The sequence below is a fragment of the Lolium rigidum genome, chromosome 5 (genome assembly GCF_022539505.1).
Source record: "Lolium rigidum isolate FL_2022 chromosome 5, APGP_CSIRO_Lrig_0.1, whole genome shotgun sequence".
In the NCBI taxonomy this organism is placed as follows: Eukaryota; Viridiplantae; Streptophyta; class Magnoliopsida; order Poales; family Poaceae; genus Lolium; species Lolium rigidum.
The window spans coordinates 140,791,949-140,812,086 of NC_061512.1; the positions used below are offsets into that span (position 1 = coordinate 140,791,949).

General features: G+C 44.2%; 2 protein-coding genes across 2 annotated transcripts; both read left to right on the plus strand.

Annotated features, from left to right (window-relative positions):
• The first annotated feature begins 2,523 nt into the window (after positions 1 to 2,523).
• On the plus strand, positions 2,524 to 6,442 carry LOC124654517 (replication factor C subunit 2). Its single transcript, XM_047193518.1, has 12 exons — positions 2,524 to 2,635; positions 2,741 to 2,819; positions 2,940 to 3,019; positions 4,128 to 4,247; positions 4,335 to 4,404; positions 4,497 to 4,570; positions 4,654 to 4,774; positions 4,889 to 4,951; positions 5,032 to 5,091; positions 5,400 to 5,525; positions 5,623 to 5,706; positions 6,088 to 6,442. The coding sequence occupies exons 1-12, from the start codon at positions 2,592 to 2,594 to the stop codon at positions 6,184 to 6,186; spliced, it is 1,020 nt and encodes a 339-aa protein (XP_047049474.1). The 5' UTR covers positions 2,524 to 2,591; the 3' UTR covers positions 6,187 to 6,442.
• A 5,613-nt stretch (positions 6,443 to 12,055) lies between these two features.
• On the plus strand, positions 12,056 to 19,984 carry LOC124654227 (SWI/SNF complex subunit SWI3C homolog). Its single transcript, XM_047193243.1, has 9 exons — positions 12,056 to 12,104; positions 12,209 to 12,691; positions 12,784 to 13,349; positions 14,674 to 15,028; positions 15,143 to 15,216; positions 16,962 to 17,050; positions 18,226 to 18,278; positions 18,368 to 18,510; positions 19,176 to 19,984. The coding sequence occupies exons 1-9, from the start codon at positions 12,077 to 12,079 to the stop codon at positions 19,695 to 19,697; spliced, it is 2,313 nt and encodes a 770-aa protein (XP_047049199.1). The 5' UTR covers positions 12,056 to 12,076; the 3' UTR covers positions 19,698 to 19,984.
• The last annotated feature ends 154 nt before the right edge of the window (positions 19,985 to 20,138 follow it).

A 20,138-nucleotide genomic window follows, 5' to 3' on the forward strand; every position in this document is an offset into this window, starting at 1 on the left:
CTGGCGGAGCGTGTCGTCGATGGAGCGGCCGTACCACCAGGCACGGTGGTCGACGTTGTTGAAGCGGCCGCCCGAGAGGTTGTCCGTCCGCGCGACTTCGACCGCGCGCTCGTGTTCGAAGCGCCCTGCCCAGGACGGGCTTTCGAGGGCGTTCTCCCGCAGGTTCCTCTCCTCCGGCGTCATCTCGGCCCGCCGTTTCCCGGCGAGGGCCCGCGTCTGTGGTCCTGGCGGTGGTGCGCCGGTGGGGTTTTAATGGAGGTGGCGGACTGGCGGGCGGCGGCTGGGCTTCTGCGCCGCCTTCAATGGCATCGTATCCCGCGCGCGGCCGGCCTTAAAAGTCCACCGGCCCCGTTCCTCCTTCGCCCACACCTCCACTCGCACCACCACCGCCGCAGCGCCATGGGAAAGAAGAACGACTTCGAAGCGTCCTGCAGCGGCACCAAGAAGGGGGAGCGGACGCAAAGGGTGCCGCTTCCCGTCACACTCGGGAGGCTGATGCACGGGAAATGGATGCCGTGCGAGGCCTGGTCGGGCATGCAATTTCCTGGCGGCTGGCGGCTCAGCTCCCACCGGGTGCCCGTCCCTCCCGTCCCTCCCGTCCCTGCGCACGAGCCAGATCGCACCGCGGAGATCCGGCAAAGGAGGCGGTACCTGCCGCCGAACCTCCGCGCTGATCCGGCGTACGCCATCGACTCTGAAAGTTGGCGTACCTATCTCTCGACCGAGAGGGATCCGAGGAGGAGGGCGGGCTTCATGGGCGACAGGGATTTTTCCTTCGACCGTCCACCGCCGACTCGTCCACGAAGACACCAGGCGCCGGTTTCCAACTGGCCGTGGGTGATACCGGAGGTCATCGTGCTCGACAGCGACGACGAGCAGCAGTAGGCGCACGCGTTTAGGGCTTATTTTCATGTATTCAACTATGTAAATTATGTTTTAATGTTAAAAAATGATTCGGTCAAAACATGCGTCGTGCCGCTGGAGCAACCCCCGACGCAAACGGACGCACGGTCGATTTCGACCAATGCAAACGGACAAGCGCGAACATTTTCAAACCCTAAAATGTGGAGATGCCCTTAGCCTGGAGATTCTGCTTAATCAGCTGGAGCATGCATGCAGTAGTCTATGCCGGTGCTAATAAGCCATGCATGCAGCCAGTGGTCGGCCGTTAGCTGACCGATCGGCAGCCTACCGGCATGGGCAGCAGCAGCCGACACCCTGTCGGTCCACGTCTGACCGATCGATCAACAGCTAACCGATCAAGTCATAAAACTGAAATTTTTTGAAAACACGTGCTATTTCTGCAAATAAATGATAAGTTCGTATTATTTAAAAAAAATTCGCAATCTATAGTACTCCTTCCGATCTTAATTAATTGACTTCACTTTATCTAGATATAGAGGTATATAATCAACAAACGCATTTACATATCTAGATAAATTGGAGTCAATTAATTTGGACCGGAGGGAGTATTATAATCGTCATAAAGTATATATTTACATTACTATATATTTATGGTATTATGAATGTTTATATCTATTCTTATATTTTTCGTCAAACTTTTTTTTTATTAAAGGGAACTATTTTTTTGACAATCAATACCACATATATTCATAATAACAAATAGTACATGGTAGAGATACACGAGCTGTCTCCAGCGATTACAAAATAAAGTCTAAAAGATACTAGCAAATCTTCGAGGTCTTCAAACTCTTTCTTCTTCCAAGACATAATCTTGTACCTTTTCGAAGGCGACCAAAGATAGATAACAAACCATAGACTCTGTAAATACCAACGAAGGTTCTCCCATAATTTTAATTTGAGCCGCAATGCCAAGGCTGCGTGCACGCGCGCAACCATTAAAGTAGTCAATCAACATCGGCAAGAGTACCAACACCGGTATGTCGGGGAATAAAAACCGATCTGCCTTGTCGACATTGATGGAGAGCCGAGAATACGAATCACCATTGTCGAGGACGTAGCAATCGGGACAAGAACTGCGAGGATAATCCTCCTCGCGGCAACCATGAGAAAAGATCCAAGATCGATCTGGCGAAGTAAGATCTGAACACCCATACCTAGATAATTGTAATCTTTCGAGCACCACCATTGACGTCGGGAAGGAGATCTCGTCGTCGAACGAAAGGCCGAAGATCACTTATTGCAGACGATGCCATCTCCATTGCGGGGAAATCAACAAGAAAACGGCGACCAAAAACCTAACATAGACTACCGAAAAAACTACTTTTATTGAAAACTCCACTCATAGATCGGGTTCCCCACTCCTTCCGACGCCGGTGAAGCCGGCCGGAGGAGGGGGAACCGATCTATGGAGGAGGCTGAGTAGGGGCGGCTAGGGCTTTTCTCAAGAGGCGACGGCTACAGGGACTGAATTTTTTATTAAAGGGAACTAAAAAACGGAGAGAGTACCAAAAACCCTGGATTGAGAGGAAGGGGAGCCAAAGCCGCGCTCCCCACCCCCAAACCTCCGCCCAAAAGAACAGAGCGCGCGAAAACAGAGCAGCCGCCCGCCAGTCCGCCAGTCGCCCGCGCCACCATCTCCCCCAAGCCCGGCGGCATCTGAAGAGGAGATGGCGCCGCTCGTGCCGTCGTCGCAGCCATGGGTGGAGAAATAGTAAGCGCCGCCGCCCCTCCCCCTTCTCTTCCCCCCATTCCCTGCGCAGTTTTGCGAATAAGCCCTCGTGGTCTGCTCTAATCGTGCGTGTCCCTGGCGCCGCAGCCGGCCGAGGCAAGTGAAGGACGTCGCGCACCAGGAGGAGGTGGTCCGGGTGCTCACCAACACCCTCCAGACCGCCGACGTACGTTCGGGCGCTCCTCTAACCCTAGCTCTCCATTTGTTCCGTGATGTTCTTTTTTATTTTCTGATCTGTTCATGGAGCCCCTTTGGAGATCTCTTATTTGGGTTTGGCCCCTTGCAGCTACCACACATGCTGTTCTACGGCCCGCCTGGGACGGGGAAGACCACCACTGCGCTCGCCATCGCCTTCCAGCTCTACGGGTACTTTCTTTCTGGCCATTGTTTCTTTGGTCTTGTGTTCCTGTGTTTGCTTCGGTCAGCATAACTAGTACTCAATAAGTTTGTAAGGTGTCATACTTGTCAAATGCTAGCGAGGTGTAACAAGTCAACGAAATGGGAGCATTAGATGCACATGGTGTGCATTGTGCAATGGTCAAGTCAGTGGATGTTGAGCTTTGACCGGATCTACTTGTGTGTAGAGTTTGTTGATCCATGTCGTCACAATGGCATGTTAACTTTGCTGATTGTTGTGCATGGACAGTTTGTGGTGACGGGATCACGGGACTGCATTTCCGTGTGGAAAGTTGGAGATTTTGATAATAATGGACATTAACAATATTTGATTTTTTGTTTATTAGGTAGATATCGGCATGCCTAGTTTGTACAATCTTAAGAATCGAGAGCATGTTTGAAAGTGGAAACAATTTTTTTTAAACGTAAGGCGTGGAAACAATTATTTTGAGGGTATGGTTGATTGATTCTGTGAAATGCCATTGACTGGGCCATATAACGAATATAATACATATGCTTTATTATTGGATCAGTGAGGATATGGTTGTGCTGAAGGCATGACTATTCTCATCAGAAAATACAGTGTGTTCATGCTTCAACATTGGGTTAGTGAGTCGAATAATGTATATTCAATTCTAACTAAGTTAAGAAATCAGAACTTCAGTAGATTAAGCTCTATAGATGCTTCCCCTCAAGGTCTTCTTGTGATGGGATAACTAATTGGTTCCAGCACCTCTCATCATTAAAAAAAAACCTTTGGGTAATTGCTATTCAGTTACTTGGACCTACATTAGAGTGTATTTACTATTTGGTAGATTCTGTCCTTTCGTCGTGAAGTAATACTTTAATATCCATAGGTAGAATAACAAAATATTTATGTGATAGAGTACACAATAAAAATGTAAAGTATATGTTTAAAGTAGTACAAATACTATCAGAGTTACATTTTGTCCAACATACAAAACAAGGAAATAACATTTGAAGACGTTTTGTACTTCTGTTTCTCACACACTATGATATTACTGTCAGCATAATTGGAGACTCACTTTAGTTTTCTGGCCCCCTTTGGATAATTCAGTCCAGAGCTCTACAAGTCAAGAGTTTTGGAACTTAATGCTAGTGATGAACGGGGAATTAATGTGGTGAGGACGAAGATAAAAGATTTTGCTGCTGTGGCTGTTGGTTCTGCACGGAAAGCGTAAGCTGAATGCAATTAGATTTTTTTTCGGTTTTCATCTGATAGTTACATTCTTGATGTCTATTTCTGATTTGCTATGGCCTTCAGTGGTTATCCCTGCCCACCATACAAGATTATTATACTAGATGAAGCAGATTCAATGACAGAAGATGCCCAGGTACAATACAGTATGTAGCACTCATATATTGTTATTGTTCCAGTTCTTAATATGGTATGTGTCAGTTGGTGATACCATGAGCTTTTCCACAGAATGCGTTGAGGCGTACTATGGAGACTTATTCCAAAGTGACAAGATTCTTTTTCATATGCAATTATATCAGCAGGTAATCAGGAATCTGTTCATGTACTTTTTCCTGTAGTGCATTATTTATTTAATCTATGAACCCACGATTATTCTGCAATGCAGGATAATAGAGCCACTGGCATCAAGATGTGCAAAGTTTAGGTTCAAGCCTCTATCAGAAGATGTGATGACCAACCGCATCTTGCATATATGCAATGAAGAAGGGCTCACTCTGGATGCTCAGGTGACCTTACAGTTTTCACTTCAAATATTCTCAGCTCAAGCGTTGCTGCAAAACATCTAATCAGTTGTTTGCTTATATTGGCTTATTGAGTTGCTTCTGTATTTTCCATATCAGGCATTGTCCACATTAAGTGCCATCTCTCAAGGAGATCTTCGTCGTGCTATAACTTACCTTCAGGTCTGATGGTTTCCTCAGTACCCTTTGTATTATACTATGGTTTAAGTGTGTTCATTTCGTTTTACTTTTTCTTGTTGCAGAGTGCAGCTCGCTTATTCGGATCTTCTATTTCTTCCAACGACTTGATTAGTGTTTCAGGGGTACTTCTCTCACTTTCTTGCAAATGGCTAACTTACATGCCATGTTACCAATCTTGGTACTTCCTGTAACATAGTGTTATACCAAAACCTGCATGCTTGATAAAGTTGGTTCTCTTGAACTAAGTGGATTTTGGACCAGGTTTTGGTAAGGTTCTGCACATGTGTGATCAAATTATTTAGTTGCACACTCATGTCGTGATAACTTTTACTGTGAAAAAGTTGGTTGTTTGAACATAAAACTGTTTTTTCTTTGTCTTCTCTTGGTAGTTCAAACTATTTTGTTCATGAAGTTGGTCTTCCTTTATCAGGCTATCCCTGAAGATATTGTCAAGTCATTGCTAGCAGCATGCAAATCTGGTGAATTTGATGTGGCAAACAAGGAAGTTAGCAACATTATTGCAGATGGATATCCAGTTTCCCAGCTGCTCTCACAGGTCAGCTATGTTTACGTTTTGCATAGATGCCATAATGTAATTACCTGTTGTTTTCATCTTATAAGTACCACTAGCTAACTAATGTGCTCACATTCAGTTTCTAGATGTGATTGTCAATGCGGATGATATTCCAGATGAGCAGAAGGCAAGAATATGTAAAAAGCTTGGGGAAGCGGATAAGGTTTGTCTAATGTTTATATGCTACGTGTTGCACTAGATAGCCAACTGGAATTCTAGTATGACAACAACCCTTTTTTTAACCTTTGTTCTCGTGAGTTGCATGTTTGTATAGAGAAACCTAGAACATCAGAGAAAGATAAAAGCAAAGGAAAATTTGATGACTGAGTATTATGATGGAGGATAAGTAATCTTATGCTTCCCTGTTTCTTGGAAGGCCGACATGAGTATTTCAGCAATATCAATCAAAGTTAGAATAAACTTTTGGTTTACAGTTGAAATAGTTCCAGCTTTTCAATATGCTGTGACGTGATGATACACTGATCTCCAAAGAGTTGGCCCTTCTGTTCCATTCTCATTATCCTTCTATATTTGGAACTTGCAGTGCTTGGTCGATGGGGCAGATGAGTACTTACAGCTTCTGGATATGGCTAGCGAGACAATCCGTGCTCTTCTTAACATCCCCCAAGGTCTGGTCTTCTAAGAGAAGATCATGGAGATGAACAGGGATATTGATGCCGGTTGTCTGCAAACGATGGCAAATATATCTTGCGCCTCCTTCCAGTTTAAGATGCAGAAGAAGCCTAGCCTCACTCTTGTCGTACTCTTGTGTTATTTTTAGTCTAGGTAACGCTTTATATGCGATGAACTCACCTATCCTTGACCAACTGAATTGTGCCTGAATATGTCACAGCTTCGGCTTGTCACCGCGTTCATCATACTTGCTTTCTCTTGCATCATACTCCGTATTACGTGTGACATGATTATTACAACCTAAGAGCAATAGTGGCGCCTTATCACCACCCTCAACGGTTTCAGTCTCAGCTGAATATCATGAAAAGTAAAAAAAAAAACATGTGCAGATATGCTTCTACCTTTTGTATTTTAATCAACCTGTGAATGCATATAAAGATGGACAGCCAGCTTCCAACTTGAAACGAAAAGTGTTCATGTGGTAAGCGCACAACAGCATGGTTCACTAGGGCATGAACAGAGAAGATAGCTTTTCATATATACTTCATCTGTCCTCTAGAAAAGAAATATGTTATACCATTGGTCATGTGCATGTGCCAGTATAAAAATATATGAGTAAAACAATTAGGAAGACGTGCAATGAAGAGATGACCCTTGATATAACGGAGAAAATTGCTATGTCTTGATATGAAGAAAAAGTATATCGACCTCTTCTCTTTTCCAACAATGGCAACAGTGGTATCACCATATGCCAATTGTACATGCCTTTAGCTTACGTAGGCAGGAATCACTTAAATATGCGAGAAGCATGTTGCTTGGATAAAAATAGCAAAGAAAATTATCCCGTTCAGGGTTCAAATCACCCTTTTTTCAACCAAGACAAACTATTCATCCATAGTGGGGAACGACATGTGTCATTTATATAAAGCTGCAATATGGTAGGCTGTATTTGAGCTCCGCAATGCATTCACTATTTTGACATTATTTTCCATCTTTATCTTTGTTTGGGACATACTACCTCCATCTCAAAGGTCAAGGCTTATATTATTTTTAGAAAGTTAAATTATGTCAAGTTTAACCAAGTTTTTATAAAAAATCATTAACGTACAAAATACATAGATAGATAATGAAATATATTTTCATATGATATCTACAAATATCACATTTGTTGATAGATTCTTCTCAAACTTTATTTGGTTTGATCTTTTTCTAAAAATATAAGCCTTAAGTCTTGGAATGGAGGTAGTATATGTTTTCTCCAATTCCTAGAGAAGTTGAATCATTCTTTGTTAAATTGACATAGAGAATGCATTGCATTTTGATCGGTCATTTCTCCATTTAATTTGATAAACAACGAGACCATTCATCTCCATAGAAACATCTACAAAATTATTCGAAGAGAATGATGAAGTTGCACACACAGCGTACTTTGGCTACCCGGAATGAGGCGACGGTCTGTCTCACATGAAGATGTGTATGTGTGGGCCGTAATCACTATTATCAGCAAACCAATGCATACTTGTATACCAACACATTTTACGTATTATCATATTGGAATACTTCAACATATTGAGCAAGGTCGCAAGACTCCATGCTATTTCCGTTATTGAACACATGAATTGGTGGGTGAGGATGATGGCTGTTGGATTCCGCATGAGCACATATGTTTGCAAATTTGTTGAGATGGTCTTATTACTCCATCCTACATGTAAACGAACTAGTCGGACTAACTCGTCTCCGGATTTTAGGCCTCGTTGTTACATATATAAGAACATGAATATATCGCCGCGAGTGATTGCCATTTCCGTAGGAGTAAATATAGGTAGTGAATCATGTTAGTGTAGCCCATATTTGTCTTGTCCCTCAATTCACATGGCATAACTATTCTCGGGCAAATTATAGCAAAATATGTGAGAAAACACCTTTTAATAACCATGAGGTTCTAGTAAAAAATTGTGCCACTGGATCTAGATCCAATAGCCCCTGCCCTCACTACTTTGTATACAAACCAAACCCTAAACCTTTCTCCTCACCACCGCCACTGTCGCATCCTCCCACATGAGCCTCTTGTTAGATCTGATCACACTGTAGGTGTTGATAAGTGAACACCTTCATACACTGGCGGAGCTTGGGCCAACTGGGGGTGGGGGATAGGCTAGTTTATAAGGCTTCAAAGCCTAAATGTTGAACTACACTAAGCCTTCATAACCTCATTGTAGCTTGCACCAGCAACACCCGTGACTTTTGATACTTTGTTGTTCCATTTGGTACACATTGTCGTTCCATTTGTTGTAGCCATCAACCACCATCCTCTAGGATATTGGTATGGCCTTCAAGACCACATCTTGGCGCGCGTGCCACTACACCTTTCTCCTCTCTATTCATTGGTATCAGAAGCCGAACAATCCAACAACCCGTTGTTGAAACAAAATCTTGAGAAAGATCATAGGTTTTAGTCCTTTATTATTTGGAGGATATGGAGAAATGATTCCAACAAGGGATCACTCATTTTTTTATAGTTTTAGCCGGGAGCGGGCATATTTGGGTGGCTGAGTGGGCCACTACCCACTCTGAAATTTTGGAAAACGTTTTATAATTATTATTTGGGCAAATTTTTATCATAGGTTGGCGGCCAGTGCAAAAATAAAAATTGAGAGGTGTGCCCATACGGTAGTTTTTTTACTTCATCCGCACTAGTTTTGCCATTGTAATTTTTACGTAAGAGCCAACAATCATTAATCATTTTTAATAAGCAACACCTTTTCAATTTTCAATAAAAATTGAGAGGTGTGCCCACAGGATAGTTTTTTTGTGCGTCCGCGACTTGTTTTAGCGGTTGTACAGTACTTATATTATGTAAAAGCCGATCATCATTAATCATTTTTTTTGTTACAGGGTTTATGCCAGAGGGTACTAACGATACTTCAATTGTTCTTATTCCAAAGGTTGACAACCCAACTGAGCTGAAAGATTTTTGTCCTATTGGGCTATGCAATGTTCTGTACAAAGTGGTATCCAAATGCTTGGTTAATAGATTGAGACCGCTGTTGGGCGACATTATTTCAGAAAACCAAAGCGCATTTGTTCCTGGGCGTTTGATAACTGATAATGCACTCTTGGCCTTTGAGTGTTTGCATTTTATGGAGCATGGCACATCTACGAATTCTTCTTATTGTGCATATAAATTGGATTTATCTAAAGCTTATGATAGAGTAGATTGGCATTTCTTGGAGTCTACAATGCATAAAATGGGGTTTTCTCATCGGTAGATACAATGGATTATGGCGTGTGTTACCACGGTGAGATATTCAATTAAATTTAATGGAACCCTTTTGGAAGCATTCTCTCCTTCTCGAGGTTTAAGACAAGGGGATCCACTATCTCCCTTTCTGTTCTTACTCGTGGCTGATGGCCTTTCTGCTCTCCTACAAAGAGAAGTTGAAGTAAATGGAATTTCACCAATTAGAGGTGCACCTGGTGTCTCCCATCTTTTGTTTGCGGATGATACTTTGTTGTTCTTTAGAGCTTCGGCTGATGAAGCTTCAAGAGTTAAGCATGTTGTTGATGTGTATGCAAATGGTACGGGCCAGCTCATTAATCCTTCCAAGTGCTCTATAATTTTCAGCGGTTCTTGTTCTCAGGAATCACAAGAGGAGGTCCGTACTATCCTTCAAGTGGTAAGCCAGGAATTTGAAGAAAAGTATTTGGGGCTGCCTACCCCAGATGGTCGGATGCATAAAGGCAGATTTGCTAATCTACAATCTCGCCTCTATCAACATCTGATGGCATGGGGAGATAGTCTTCTCGCCCAAAGTGCTAGAGAAATTCTTATTAAGGCCATTGCACAAGCCATTCCAGCATATGTTATGGGAGTCTTTAAGCTTCCATTTTCTCTGTGTGATGATCTCACAAAGCTAATTCATGATTATTGGTGGGGAGTTGAACATGGTAAGCGTAAAACTCACTGGGTGAACTGGAATACTATGCTTCGTTCGAAAGCTCAAGGTGGCATGGGTTTTAGAGATATGCGTCTCTTTAATCAGGCATTATTGGCCCGCCAAGCTTGGAGGTTAATTACTTGTCCAAATAGTCTTTGTGCCTGTGTATTGAAGGCCCGCTATTATCCTCGTGGAGATCTTCTGGATACCGTCTTTACCGGGAACCCTTCCTCTACTTGGACAGCCATCTCCTATGGCCTGGAGTTATTGAAGAAGGGCATTGTGTGGCGTGTTGGAAATGGTACCAGCATACGTATTTGGCGTGATTGCTGGTTGCCAAGAACAGCGAACAGCCAGGTTCTTACTCCAAAGAGGAACAGACGTATTAAGTTTGTTTCAGAGTTATTAGATGAGCATGGTCGATGGAAGACTCATCTGATTCGGGATACCTTCTACCCTATAGATGCTGATGCTATACTTAAAATTAAGCCCTCAAGAAGGGGATTCGATGATGCCCTGGCATGGCAACCGGAGAGATCTGGAATTTTCACGGTCTGCGTATCATTTGGCTTTCAATAGCCTTTCGACACAATGTGCCTATGGCAGCTCGAGTGCATGTCCTGACCGAAAGGATCCTTGTTGGTCCAAAATATGGAGTTCCTCTGTACCACCAAAGGTTAAAACCTTTGCATGGAGAGCAGCTTCTAACGCCCTAGCTACAGAGGGTAATAAGCTAAGAAGGAAGATGCATGTCACATGTTTATGCAGGATATGTGGCTCGGCCGTGGAGGATGAGGCGCACGCTCTCGCACACTGCCCTCATGCTCGTCGTCTTTGGCATTCGATGAGAGATTGTTGGCTTCTTCCTTCTGAGTCCGATCTACGGGTGTCCACTACGTCCCGGTTCCGATCGAGTCCTCATTTCTGCTCCGACTCATATGATTGATCACACACTTTTGGTAGCGTGGAGGGCTTGGTATGAGCGGAATGAAGTAACTCATGAGAAACCTATTCCGACTACAGAGAGTTCAAAGAGATTCCTATGTAGTTATGTGATGATCCTTGGTTCAATAAAAAACACATCCACCGACCAAGTCTTAAAAGGGAAACAATCGATGCTGGATTCTGGTGTTCAGCGAATCAATCCAGTGGAAGTGAAGAAACCACCAGTTAAACGCTGGCTTAAACCCCCTCTGGGTTGGGTCAAGTTGACGATCGATGGTTCTTTTAAGAGTGATGATGGTTCTGCAGGTATTGGTATGGTGCTACGTGACTATGCTGGTACAGTAATTTTTCGGCTTGTCGATCCCTTGCGTCATGTGAGCAGGCTCTAGAAGCGGAAGTCTCAGCCTGTTTGGAAGGCCTGGAGTTGGGGCTGCTTCATAGTGATTTGCCTATCGTTGTTGAGTCAGATTGCTCTCAGTTAATCTCGTCTATTTTGGCCAAAGGAAAAGACCGTTCGCTCTATCTACATAGTATCTCAGAGATTAAAGTTTTATCTAGTGGTAGTAGAATTTGCAACTTTGTAAAAGTAGACCGTAGTCAGGTGAGGATTAGTCACTGCCTTGCTAATTTGGCAAGAGCAGAGTATATAACAGAATTTTGGCTTGGTTCAGGACCTGAGTGTGTAGTGCAGGTGCTTGAGTCTGAGTCCCTTGTAATCCCGTCTGATTAATAAAGGTCTGTTTTTGCCCGCAAAAAAAAAAGCAATCCCTTTTCAATTTTCGAAATGTTCTACTATAAGATATTTTGTGTTTTTCGTTTTTGAAGATGTTGGGGCGAAGCGAAGATGAAGAAATTCGAACCGGAAGAGCTGAAATCCCCCTTGTCACACTCCTCTCGGGGGCAGTCGCTCGCACGTGCCTGCCCCTGCCCATCCCGCCGTGGCCCCCGTCAGTTGCGGGCACACAGTCCAAGCTCCCACCACCGGTTCCGCCTCCGCCTCCGCCGGCGCCGGCGACGATGCCTCGCAAGGCCTCCTCCTCCTCAGGTACGCCTCCCTTCGCGCCTCGCAATTCCCCCAAGCGCTCACGCCCCCTCCTCCCGCCGCCCCTCCCCGCCCCTCCCCAAAACCCTAATTCCATCCCATCCCAGATGCGAAGCTCAAGTGGCGCAAGCGGAAGCGCTCCCAGGACCCCTCCCCATCCAAGCCCGACCACTCCGACGACTCCGACTCCGCGCCGGAAGACGACGCGCCCCACGCCTCCGCCAACGGGGCCCAAACCCTAGATGACGACGACCTCCGCGACGCGGAGGTGCTCTCCTCATCCGAGCCCATTTCCGCTTTCCCCGCGGCCGCCCGCCGCACCATCACCCGGGTCCACCCATCCGTGCTCGCAGCCGTGGCCGCCGACCGTGCCGTGTCTGCTGGCGACACCACCGCCCCGGGCCCCGCGCTCGAGAACATCTCGCACGGCCAGCTGCAGGTGCTCGCGGCCATGCTCCCGGACCACCCGTCCCTCTCCAACGACCCGGACAAGCCGTCCTCCTACGTCTGCACCGTGCCTCCGCTCATGGAAGGCCAGGGCGTGCCCAAGCAGTTCTACGGCAAGCTGCTCCTCGTGCCCCGACACGCAGGTTTGTTCTTCCTCTCCACTCCCAACGATGCCTCCTAGCGACCCAAACCATTACTACAACAGTACGCTGACGTGCTGATTTGCGATTTGTAGATTGGTTCTCGCCGGCGACGGTGCACAGGCTGGAGAGGCAGGTGGTGCCGCACTTCTTCTCGGGGAAGTCCCCGGGGAACACGCCGGAGAAGTACATCATGCTGAGGAACAAGGTGATTGTCAAGTACCTGGAGCGGCCCGTGAGGAGGCTCGCGTTTGCAGAGTGCCAGGGGCTCGTCACCAACACGACTGAACTGTACGACCTGAGTAGGATCGTCAGGTTCCTGGACACGTGGGGGATCATTAACTACCTCGCCGCTGGGTCTGTGCACCGGGGCTTGAGATTGGCGACGTCGTTAGTCAGGGAGGAGCAGACGGGGGAGCTGCAGCTGCAATCCGCGCCGTTGAAATCGATTGATGGCTTGGTTTTGTTTGATCGGCCAAAGTGCAGCGTCCGGGCGGAGGATATCGCGTCGGTGGCCTCGACTTCCTCTGCTCTGGAGGTGCCAAATGGTGATACTGGTCTTGCAGACTTGGATGAAAAGATTTGGGAGCGCCTGTCCGAGAGTTTTTGTAGTTATTGCTTACAGCCTTTGCCCAGCTTACACTATGAGTCACAAAAGGAGGTACGCATAATATAACTGTAACTCTTATGGAGATTTTTTATTCTCAGTTATGGGAGACTCTTTATCCACGTTTTTAGAGAAAATCAGATCTGTTGATTATGTAATTGTTCTCTTAACATTTACCCTTAAAATTAGTTTATTCTGTAGAATGATTCCGTATTGTCGAGTATCATGCATTTGAAGTTTAGCATTGATTTACCACGCGATCATGCGAAAAGGAACTGATTAGTGCTCCATATGTTATGCTTGTGGGTTACATTTCAACTTCTACTCTCATTTGCAATTTTAAGTACCAAAAGCTCATAAAATTTACGGGATGCTTTGGTTAAGAGATGTATATTTGAGTTATCATGGCGCTGCAAGTTATCAGTGTATTTGCTTTGTAATATGACAATTATCATGTTAGTCCAGTATAAATCACATTCTGTTTTCAATATGATTTACCCTAGGATGAGAGTTGGGCAGCTAACATTTCCGTTCCTGAACATGCATCAATTGTTTTATTTGTCCTTATTTCTTTTTCTTTGGGATGTGCTAGTGGTCCTCTCCCACCCCCAAGTATGCATATATGTAATTCGTGTAAATGCATTAAATAATATTGCAGTAATTTAAAGTCTTAACACACAGTAGGTATTGAAAATATTATAATATGCTATTCATTGCAATGTTTATGCTATCACATGGTTTGGCACTGTTGGAAAGTTGCCAACTTCGAATAGCCCTAAGAAAATCTTTTACACCAACATTGATCAGAAGCGCATGTTTTTGAAATAGCCTTCTTATTTTGTGCTGTCATGTTTATGTGCATTTGCTTAGATCTTCCAACAGATAAATTGTCTTAAAAATAGTAAGCTTCTCTGACCGGATCTCATCCTCCAGCTCATCTTAAATGCTAGCTTTGAGTTGAAATTGTTCCAATGAGCCATTATATTATTGGCTTCAATCTAAATGCATAATCTATTCTCGGGGTAGCTATCATACAGCTGTTCATAACTTGCATAACGTACAAACAATTTGTGAGGTGCAAACACAGTGGCAAAACAAACAATAACTGGGAAACTGTGCAACACTACAAAAAATATGAAAATGCAAAAACCTTTTGAAAATGTACTTCAAATTACTCAAAAATTTCAACTTGCCCATGGCTGGCGTAGTCGTCATGATGATTTCCGGGTAGATATGTATGATTTTTGTTTTACAGGTAGATGTCCATGGATATCTTTATTCTTTGGCATCATAGTAATTTTACTCTACTATTGTAAACTCTTTTCGAGAGAAGCTTGTAAAGGTGCGAACGAGGTGACTAATTTTACTGATTGAGCAGGCAGACATTGCGCTTTGCTCGGATTGTTTCCACGATGCAAGATTTGTTCCTGGCCACTCAAGCTTAGATTTTCAGAGAGTGGATGGAACGAAAGATGGATTAGACAATGACGGGGACAGCTGGACTGATGATGAAACTCTACTGTTGCTAGAGGGTGTAGAGAAGTACAATGATAACTGGAATGGTATTGCTGACCATGTCGGAACAAAGTCAAAGGCGCAATGTATTCACCATTTTATTCGTCTTCCAGTGGAAGATGGTTTGTTAGAGAGCATGGAAGTGCCAGAAGCATCTGTTTCATCTAGAGTACAAAGCAATGGATTTTCGCATTCAAATTCCAACGGCAGCATTTCAGGTGCCCTCACTATTTGCTCTGCAGACAAACTTATCATTTGGTTACATTTAACTTTTGATGGTGGCCAAAGTTTATCTGCTTTCATTTCGTAACTGTGACAATTATTTGCCTTAGGAAGCTTTCCCCAAAGTAGCCAACCTGGACAGCAGCTTCCATTCGTTAATTCCGCTAATCCAGTAATGTCTCTGGTGAGTGATTGCACACCTTTTGTGTTGCTATCTGTAAATTTATTGAACTGCATATTTCTATTTTAGGTGTCAAAAGTCTTATTGCCTTTGATTAGTCACACTATAGTTATTTTCAGCTCTTTTTACACTGTCAAATTTCAGTGATGTACATGCATGCATACTGTAAATTCCAAAATTTTCTAACTGAGTTGCTTCTGAATCAAAGCCCACCCTGGGTTTAAGATGAATCATTTCCCAAACTTTGGAAATTGAGCTGTGACTATTAGTAGTTGCTGACCATGTAGTGGCACTGCTAATCTGGATGTCTATGCTGTACTAAGGCACTATTGAACTTTACTCATTGCGTGGGTGGATAGCTTATTGCAGTTTATTTGCCTTCTCAAACATCAAAAGCTGTTGAACAGTAATTGGACACGGGATGTCCACGGCGCCCCCAGCCCAATCGTATTAAGTCCCTTAAGTGAACACCCACGGCAGAAAATAAACTGTCGACTGGTCAATCACAAGACTCCCGCTACCGCCGCCCGCCGCCACCGTGCTGCATCCGCAACTGCCTCCATGGCGCTTGCGGTGGGCTCCTTGGCTGGAGGACTCCCCTAAATCCACACCGCAGCCCTTCTATCCCACTGCTCCTCGTCTCTGCTAGCAATCTCCAGGCGGCGAGATCCATGGGAGCAGAGGTCTGTACGGAGCTGCAGTCCGACGCTCTCCGTGGGGCGCAGATCTGGACGGTGGCGAGGTCCGCAGGTGAATGATGCCTTCCAAGAACTGCCGGCAGAAGGTATCCCTACTCCAGGTCTTCCAAGGAACAGCAAGATGCAGTTGCGGCGACTGCTTGCTCCAGGCGGCAGGGTGGCGGTGTTAGGGGAGGGTGGCGGCTGGTGGCGCTAGGGGAGGACGTGGCGGCTGAAATTGACTGAAGCGAAGAGAACGTGGAGAGCTGAAATCGACTGAGATCGAAGAAAAATTTCGGTGAAGAGCTGAAATCGAGTGAGAAGAAGATAAGGTGAGCGAATAGAACGTGGTGGGACCGCGATCTATAGCGATGGTTGCCTTTTTTCCCTGTTACGTCGCGGGAGCACGAGCTAGAAGCAGCGTGCAGCGCGTGACCACCCGTGAGGCAGTAGTATTTTGTCTCTACTATTTTCATCTGACTAATTTAAACGTGCACGTGGTGGGGTTAGCGGCCACCGCCTAATTTGTGATAATTAAACATGCACAAGCGCCTATCTTGCTTAAGTCAAGTGGACATAAGTGAGCACATAGCGGGTACCCATGGACATGCCCACTTACAGGTTGATTGAACAGCACAAAAATGTGTAGAAAGCCGCAAAACATGTTGTCATTGCTGTGAGTATAAATAGCTTATTGTCATTGATTGAATGCTCAAACTAAAAAACCTGATTGGGGGCACTGGAGGTACATTATAGGGAATATGCAACCCTGATGATAGGTGGAAATCTATGTACATTTCATGCTGAATATTGAGTGCGCATCATATTTTAGTTCTGACATAACTCTGAACACGAGCAGTTGAATGAAATTTGAAAGAATCATATTTAGATGCACCTGAAGAGCGACGAGCAGATAGGTTGGCAATTTTGCTGAGAACCCCTCACAAGTTGGATCACACTGGTTCTTCTAGCTAGTTAATGTTATACAGTTTCCTGTTGTTGATGTACGTCTGTTCAGGCTGCTGTAGATATATTATATTGTTGGTCTAACTGTTCAGAAATGTTTTGCAGGTTGCATTCTTGGCCTCTGCAGTAGGACCAAGAATAGCAGCATCCTGTGCAAATGCTGCTTTATCTGTTTTGACGAGAGATGATTCCAGGTGAGCCACTTATATACCATATAAGTATCAATCACTTGCACTTTTCCTGCCATTTTTTGGGCTGCTTATTACTTTTATACTGATGAAAGTACTGATATACTTTTATAGTCTGATGAGGCCTGAGGATGTCTTGCATAGAGATCGTTTTCTCAAACACACTGTAGGGCCTGTTTGATTCAAAGGATTTCAAAATCATAGGAATAGGAAAAACACAGGAATAGTATGTCATGATATGTGAAATCATATAGGAATACAAGATGCATGAACTAGTTGTAGAAGTCATTTGGTTGCACCACAGGAAAAACGCAGGAATTTTCTACATAGATTGAGTACATGTCATAGTTCTCATACAAATATAGGCATTTTTTCAAGAGGTCTAACCTCTTGCCAGAAATCCTATGGGATTGTAGTATAGGAAAGCAATCCATAGGAATTTTGGAGGGTTCAATTTTTTTTTAATCAAATGGCTTCTATAGGAAAAAATTCCTATGGGTAAGAGTCCTACAAAATTCCTTCAGGAATCCTTTGGATCAAAAAGCCCTTACAGGCTTTTCTAACCAAAACATCTCTTTGGTACATAAGAATATTTAAAATGAGTTTGACCCAGTGGGCTGGAGGTGGCTTATTAGCAATATGTATTGGAGTCTATCTTGGATTAAAGAAAAATGATGCAATGCATTACGGATGCCCAGTGATGTGATTAATGAACATTTGTTAAATCAAATTTGCGATGTTGGTTTTATAACAGGAGATGCAAGTCTCAATTTTGTCATACTGTTTGATTGTTTTCAATTCGACGAGTTGACTCCAGCTGGAGATTTAGGTAGGTAGAAAGCTGGTTTTTAAGTCAGTAGTGCATGTCTAGAACTATTTTTAGTTGGCATTACACATACAATCATATTTGGAGTGGCTAGGTTTTCTGCCCCTCGTGCACCCTGCTTTCCTTGGTTGGCACTTCCTTTTGGCATCCCGCACTATCTGGACACAGGATACTGACTTATCCCAAGTCAAGCGACTTGGGGTTCTGAGTAGATACCTAGTAAGAGCTGCTCAACTTGCTTAGCCAAGTCAGTACAGCGAGCTTGTCTTGCAAAACCGTCAGCAGTGCTTGGTTTATTGTAGTCTTTTTGTCTTACCTTTCTTGAGTATCTCTTACCATGATTTTTTACTGCCAGGATGTGTCCAGAAGGCAATGATGCTATGGGTCAAGCTGCTCGTCCAAACTATGGTAACTGCTTTATTCCTCAAATCAGTATGTCATTTCTGTATATGTTTTCTATACAAAATTATTGTAAACGCGATATTATTTTGAAACAGATGCCTCATCATCTGTCTCTCCTGAAAACGTCAAATATGCTGCAATGTGTGGCTTGTCAGCAGCGGCAACAAAGTGCAAACTTTTTGCAGATCAGGAGGAGCGTGAAATTCAGAGACTGGCGGCCACCATCATAAACCACCAGGTTTGTAGGAGGGAAAGTTCAGCATGCTGAATCTGTATGAGGGTGCTTATGGTCTAGTTTGCTTCCTTTTTATTTTGCTGCATATGTTGCATTTCTTGCTGTGCCAGTTCTGCACATTTACTTATGGCTTATGAGTCAAGATGGAAGCCTTGAAATCTGATTTGGCACTGAAGTTGCTGTAACACTGCACAAATCGTTTGCTTCTTTTGAATTTTGATTAAACCTCAAATTACGAGCGCCCTTGACATGGTTGCCCCACTTGGATAAAAACACTGAGAAAAGAAAATATGTTTTGGGCATATAGAGAGGCACATGAGCAAAAGGAACACTGCATCCGAAGCATTGGTTTCTGCCGCAGATGAGGTTTTGACAAGTTCTGCTGACCTGAATGTGGTTAAAGAAAATAAGTTGTTCCGCCATAATATTTTTAGAATTTGTTACAACTAGGTGATATCATTTTGCATAAGGAAAACCATATTTTACTAAAAGCCAGGAAGCTCCAGCCCAGTATCATTTGGGTATTTGTCTGAAATCTTACCCAGCCTTCTTCTGTTGATCACCTGGAAATTAATACTAATGGTATTTTTATGATCTTGAGACATACTAGGTGGTATTTATGTTGCTTTCAATATTCTAACTATGTCTGCTGTAATACTGATTGACAGTTGAAGAGATTGGAGTTGAAGTTGAAGCAATTTGCAGAGGTCGAGACCCTGCTTTTGAAGGAAAGTGAGCAGGTTGAGAGGGGAAGGCAGAATCTTAATGCTCAGCGTACCCGGGTGATGTCAGCTCGGTTTGGTTCCAGTGGAGGCCCAATGCCCGGAGGCAGCAGCACCATGGCCTCAAATCCAATGAATCAAGCCAACCCTCGACCACCAGCAATGCAAGGAGCAATGCCTCCGGCCAACATGCAAGCGTATTACGCCAATAACATGCAGGGACATCCAGCCCAGCTTGCTTTCTTGCAGCAGCAGCAGCAGCAGCAGCAGCAGCAACAGCGTCAGCAGCAGCAGCAACAACAGCAGCATATGCTCTCATTTGGGCCTCGCCTGCCACTCTCGGCTATCCACCCAGGCTCAACGTCAGCACCAAGCGTCATGTTCAATCCTGGCACGCCCAATTCGGCCACCCAAAGCCATCATCCAATGCTGAGACCGCCCACTGGGAATAATTCTAGTTTTGGTTAAGGAGAGATTCTTGTCCCGCGTCCTAGTTATCTGTGTTTGTAGCTCTGATTTGTGGTCGCTGACTATTGTAATTCAATTGCACAATCACAGGTAGATGGATTTTAGTCGTTAGGTTTTCCATTTTAGTTCTCTTTGTTCCGGAATCTCTCGGATAAGCTCCATATTTAATAGGTAAAAGGTTGTGTTATAGAGAAGTGGGAGTTCCACCCTGACGCAAGTAACTGCTGCTCCCAACTGATGCTACAAAGTGACTGGAAAGTGAAATGATTTGTATTCGTTCGCTGGAAGTTGTCCGTGGTTTATATTTGGGAGCCTTGCGTGTGCCTTTCACTGCAATGCATCGTGTTTTGGTGAGAGTGTGCATCTGAGTTAAATAAACACATATTTAGATTATACATTCGGCTGATCCTACCAGGATTCACCGAGATATAATGTCATCAT

Bases quoted from the DNA above. Each gene is read 5' to 3' on its own strand.
- LOC124654517 (XM_047193518.1), top strand. From the start codon at position 2,592: ATGGCGCCGCTCGTGCCGTCGTCGCAGCCATGGGTGGAGAAATA. The intron at 2,636-2,740 runs GTAAGCGCCGCC...CTGGCGCCGCAG, and splicing joins CAGCCATGGGTGGAGAAATA to CCGGCCGAGGCAAGTGAAGG. The intron at 3,020-4,127 runs GTACTTTCTTTC...TGGATAATTCAG, and splicing joins ATCGCCTTCCAGCTCTACGG to TCCAGAGCTCTACAAGTCAA.
- LOC124654227 (XM_047193243.1), top strand. From the start codon at position 12,077: ATGCCTCGCAAGGCCTCCTCCTCCTCAG. The intron at 15,029-15,142 runs GTGCCCTCACTA...TATTTGCCTTAG, and splicing joins TTCCAACGGCAGCATTTCAG to GAAGCTTTCCCCAAAGTAGC. The intron at 15,217-16,961 runs GTGAGTGATTGC...AATGTTTTGCAG, and splicing joins CTAATCCAGTAATGTCTCTG to GTTGCATTCTTGGCCTCTGC.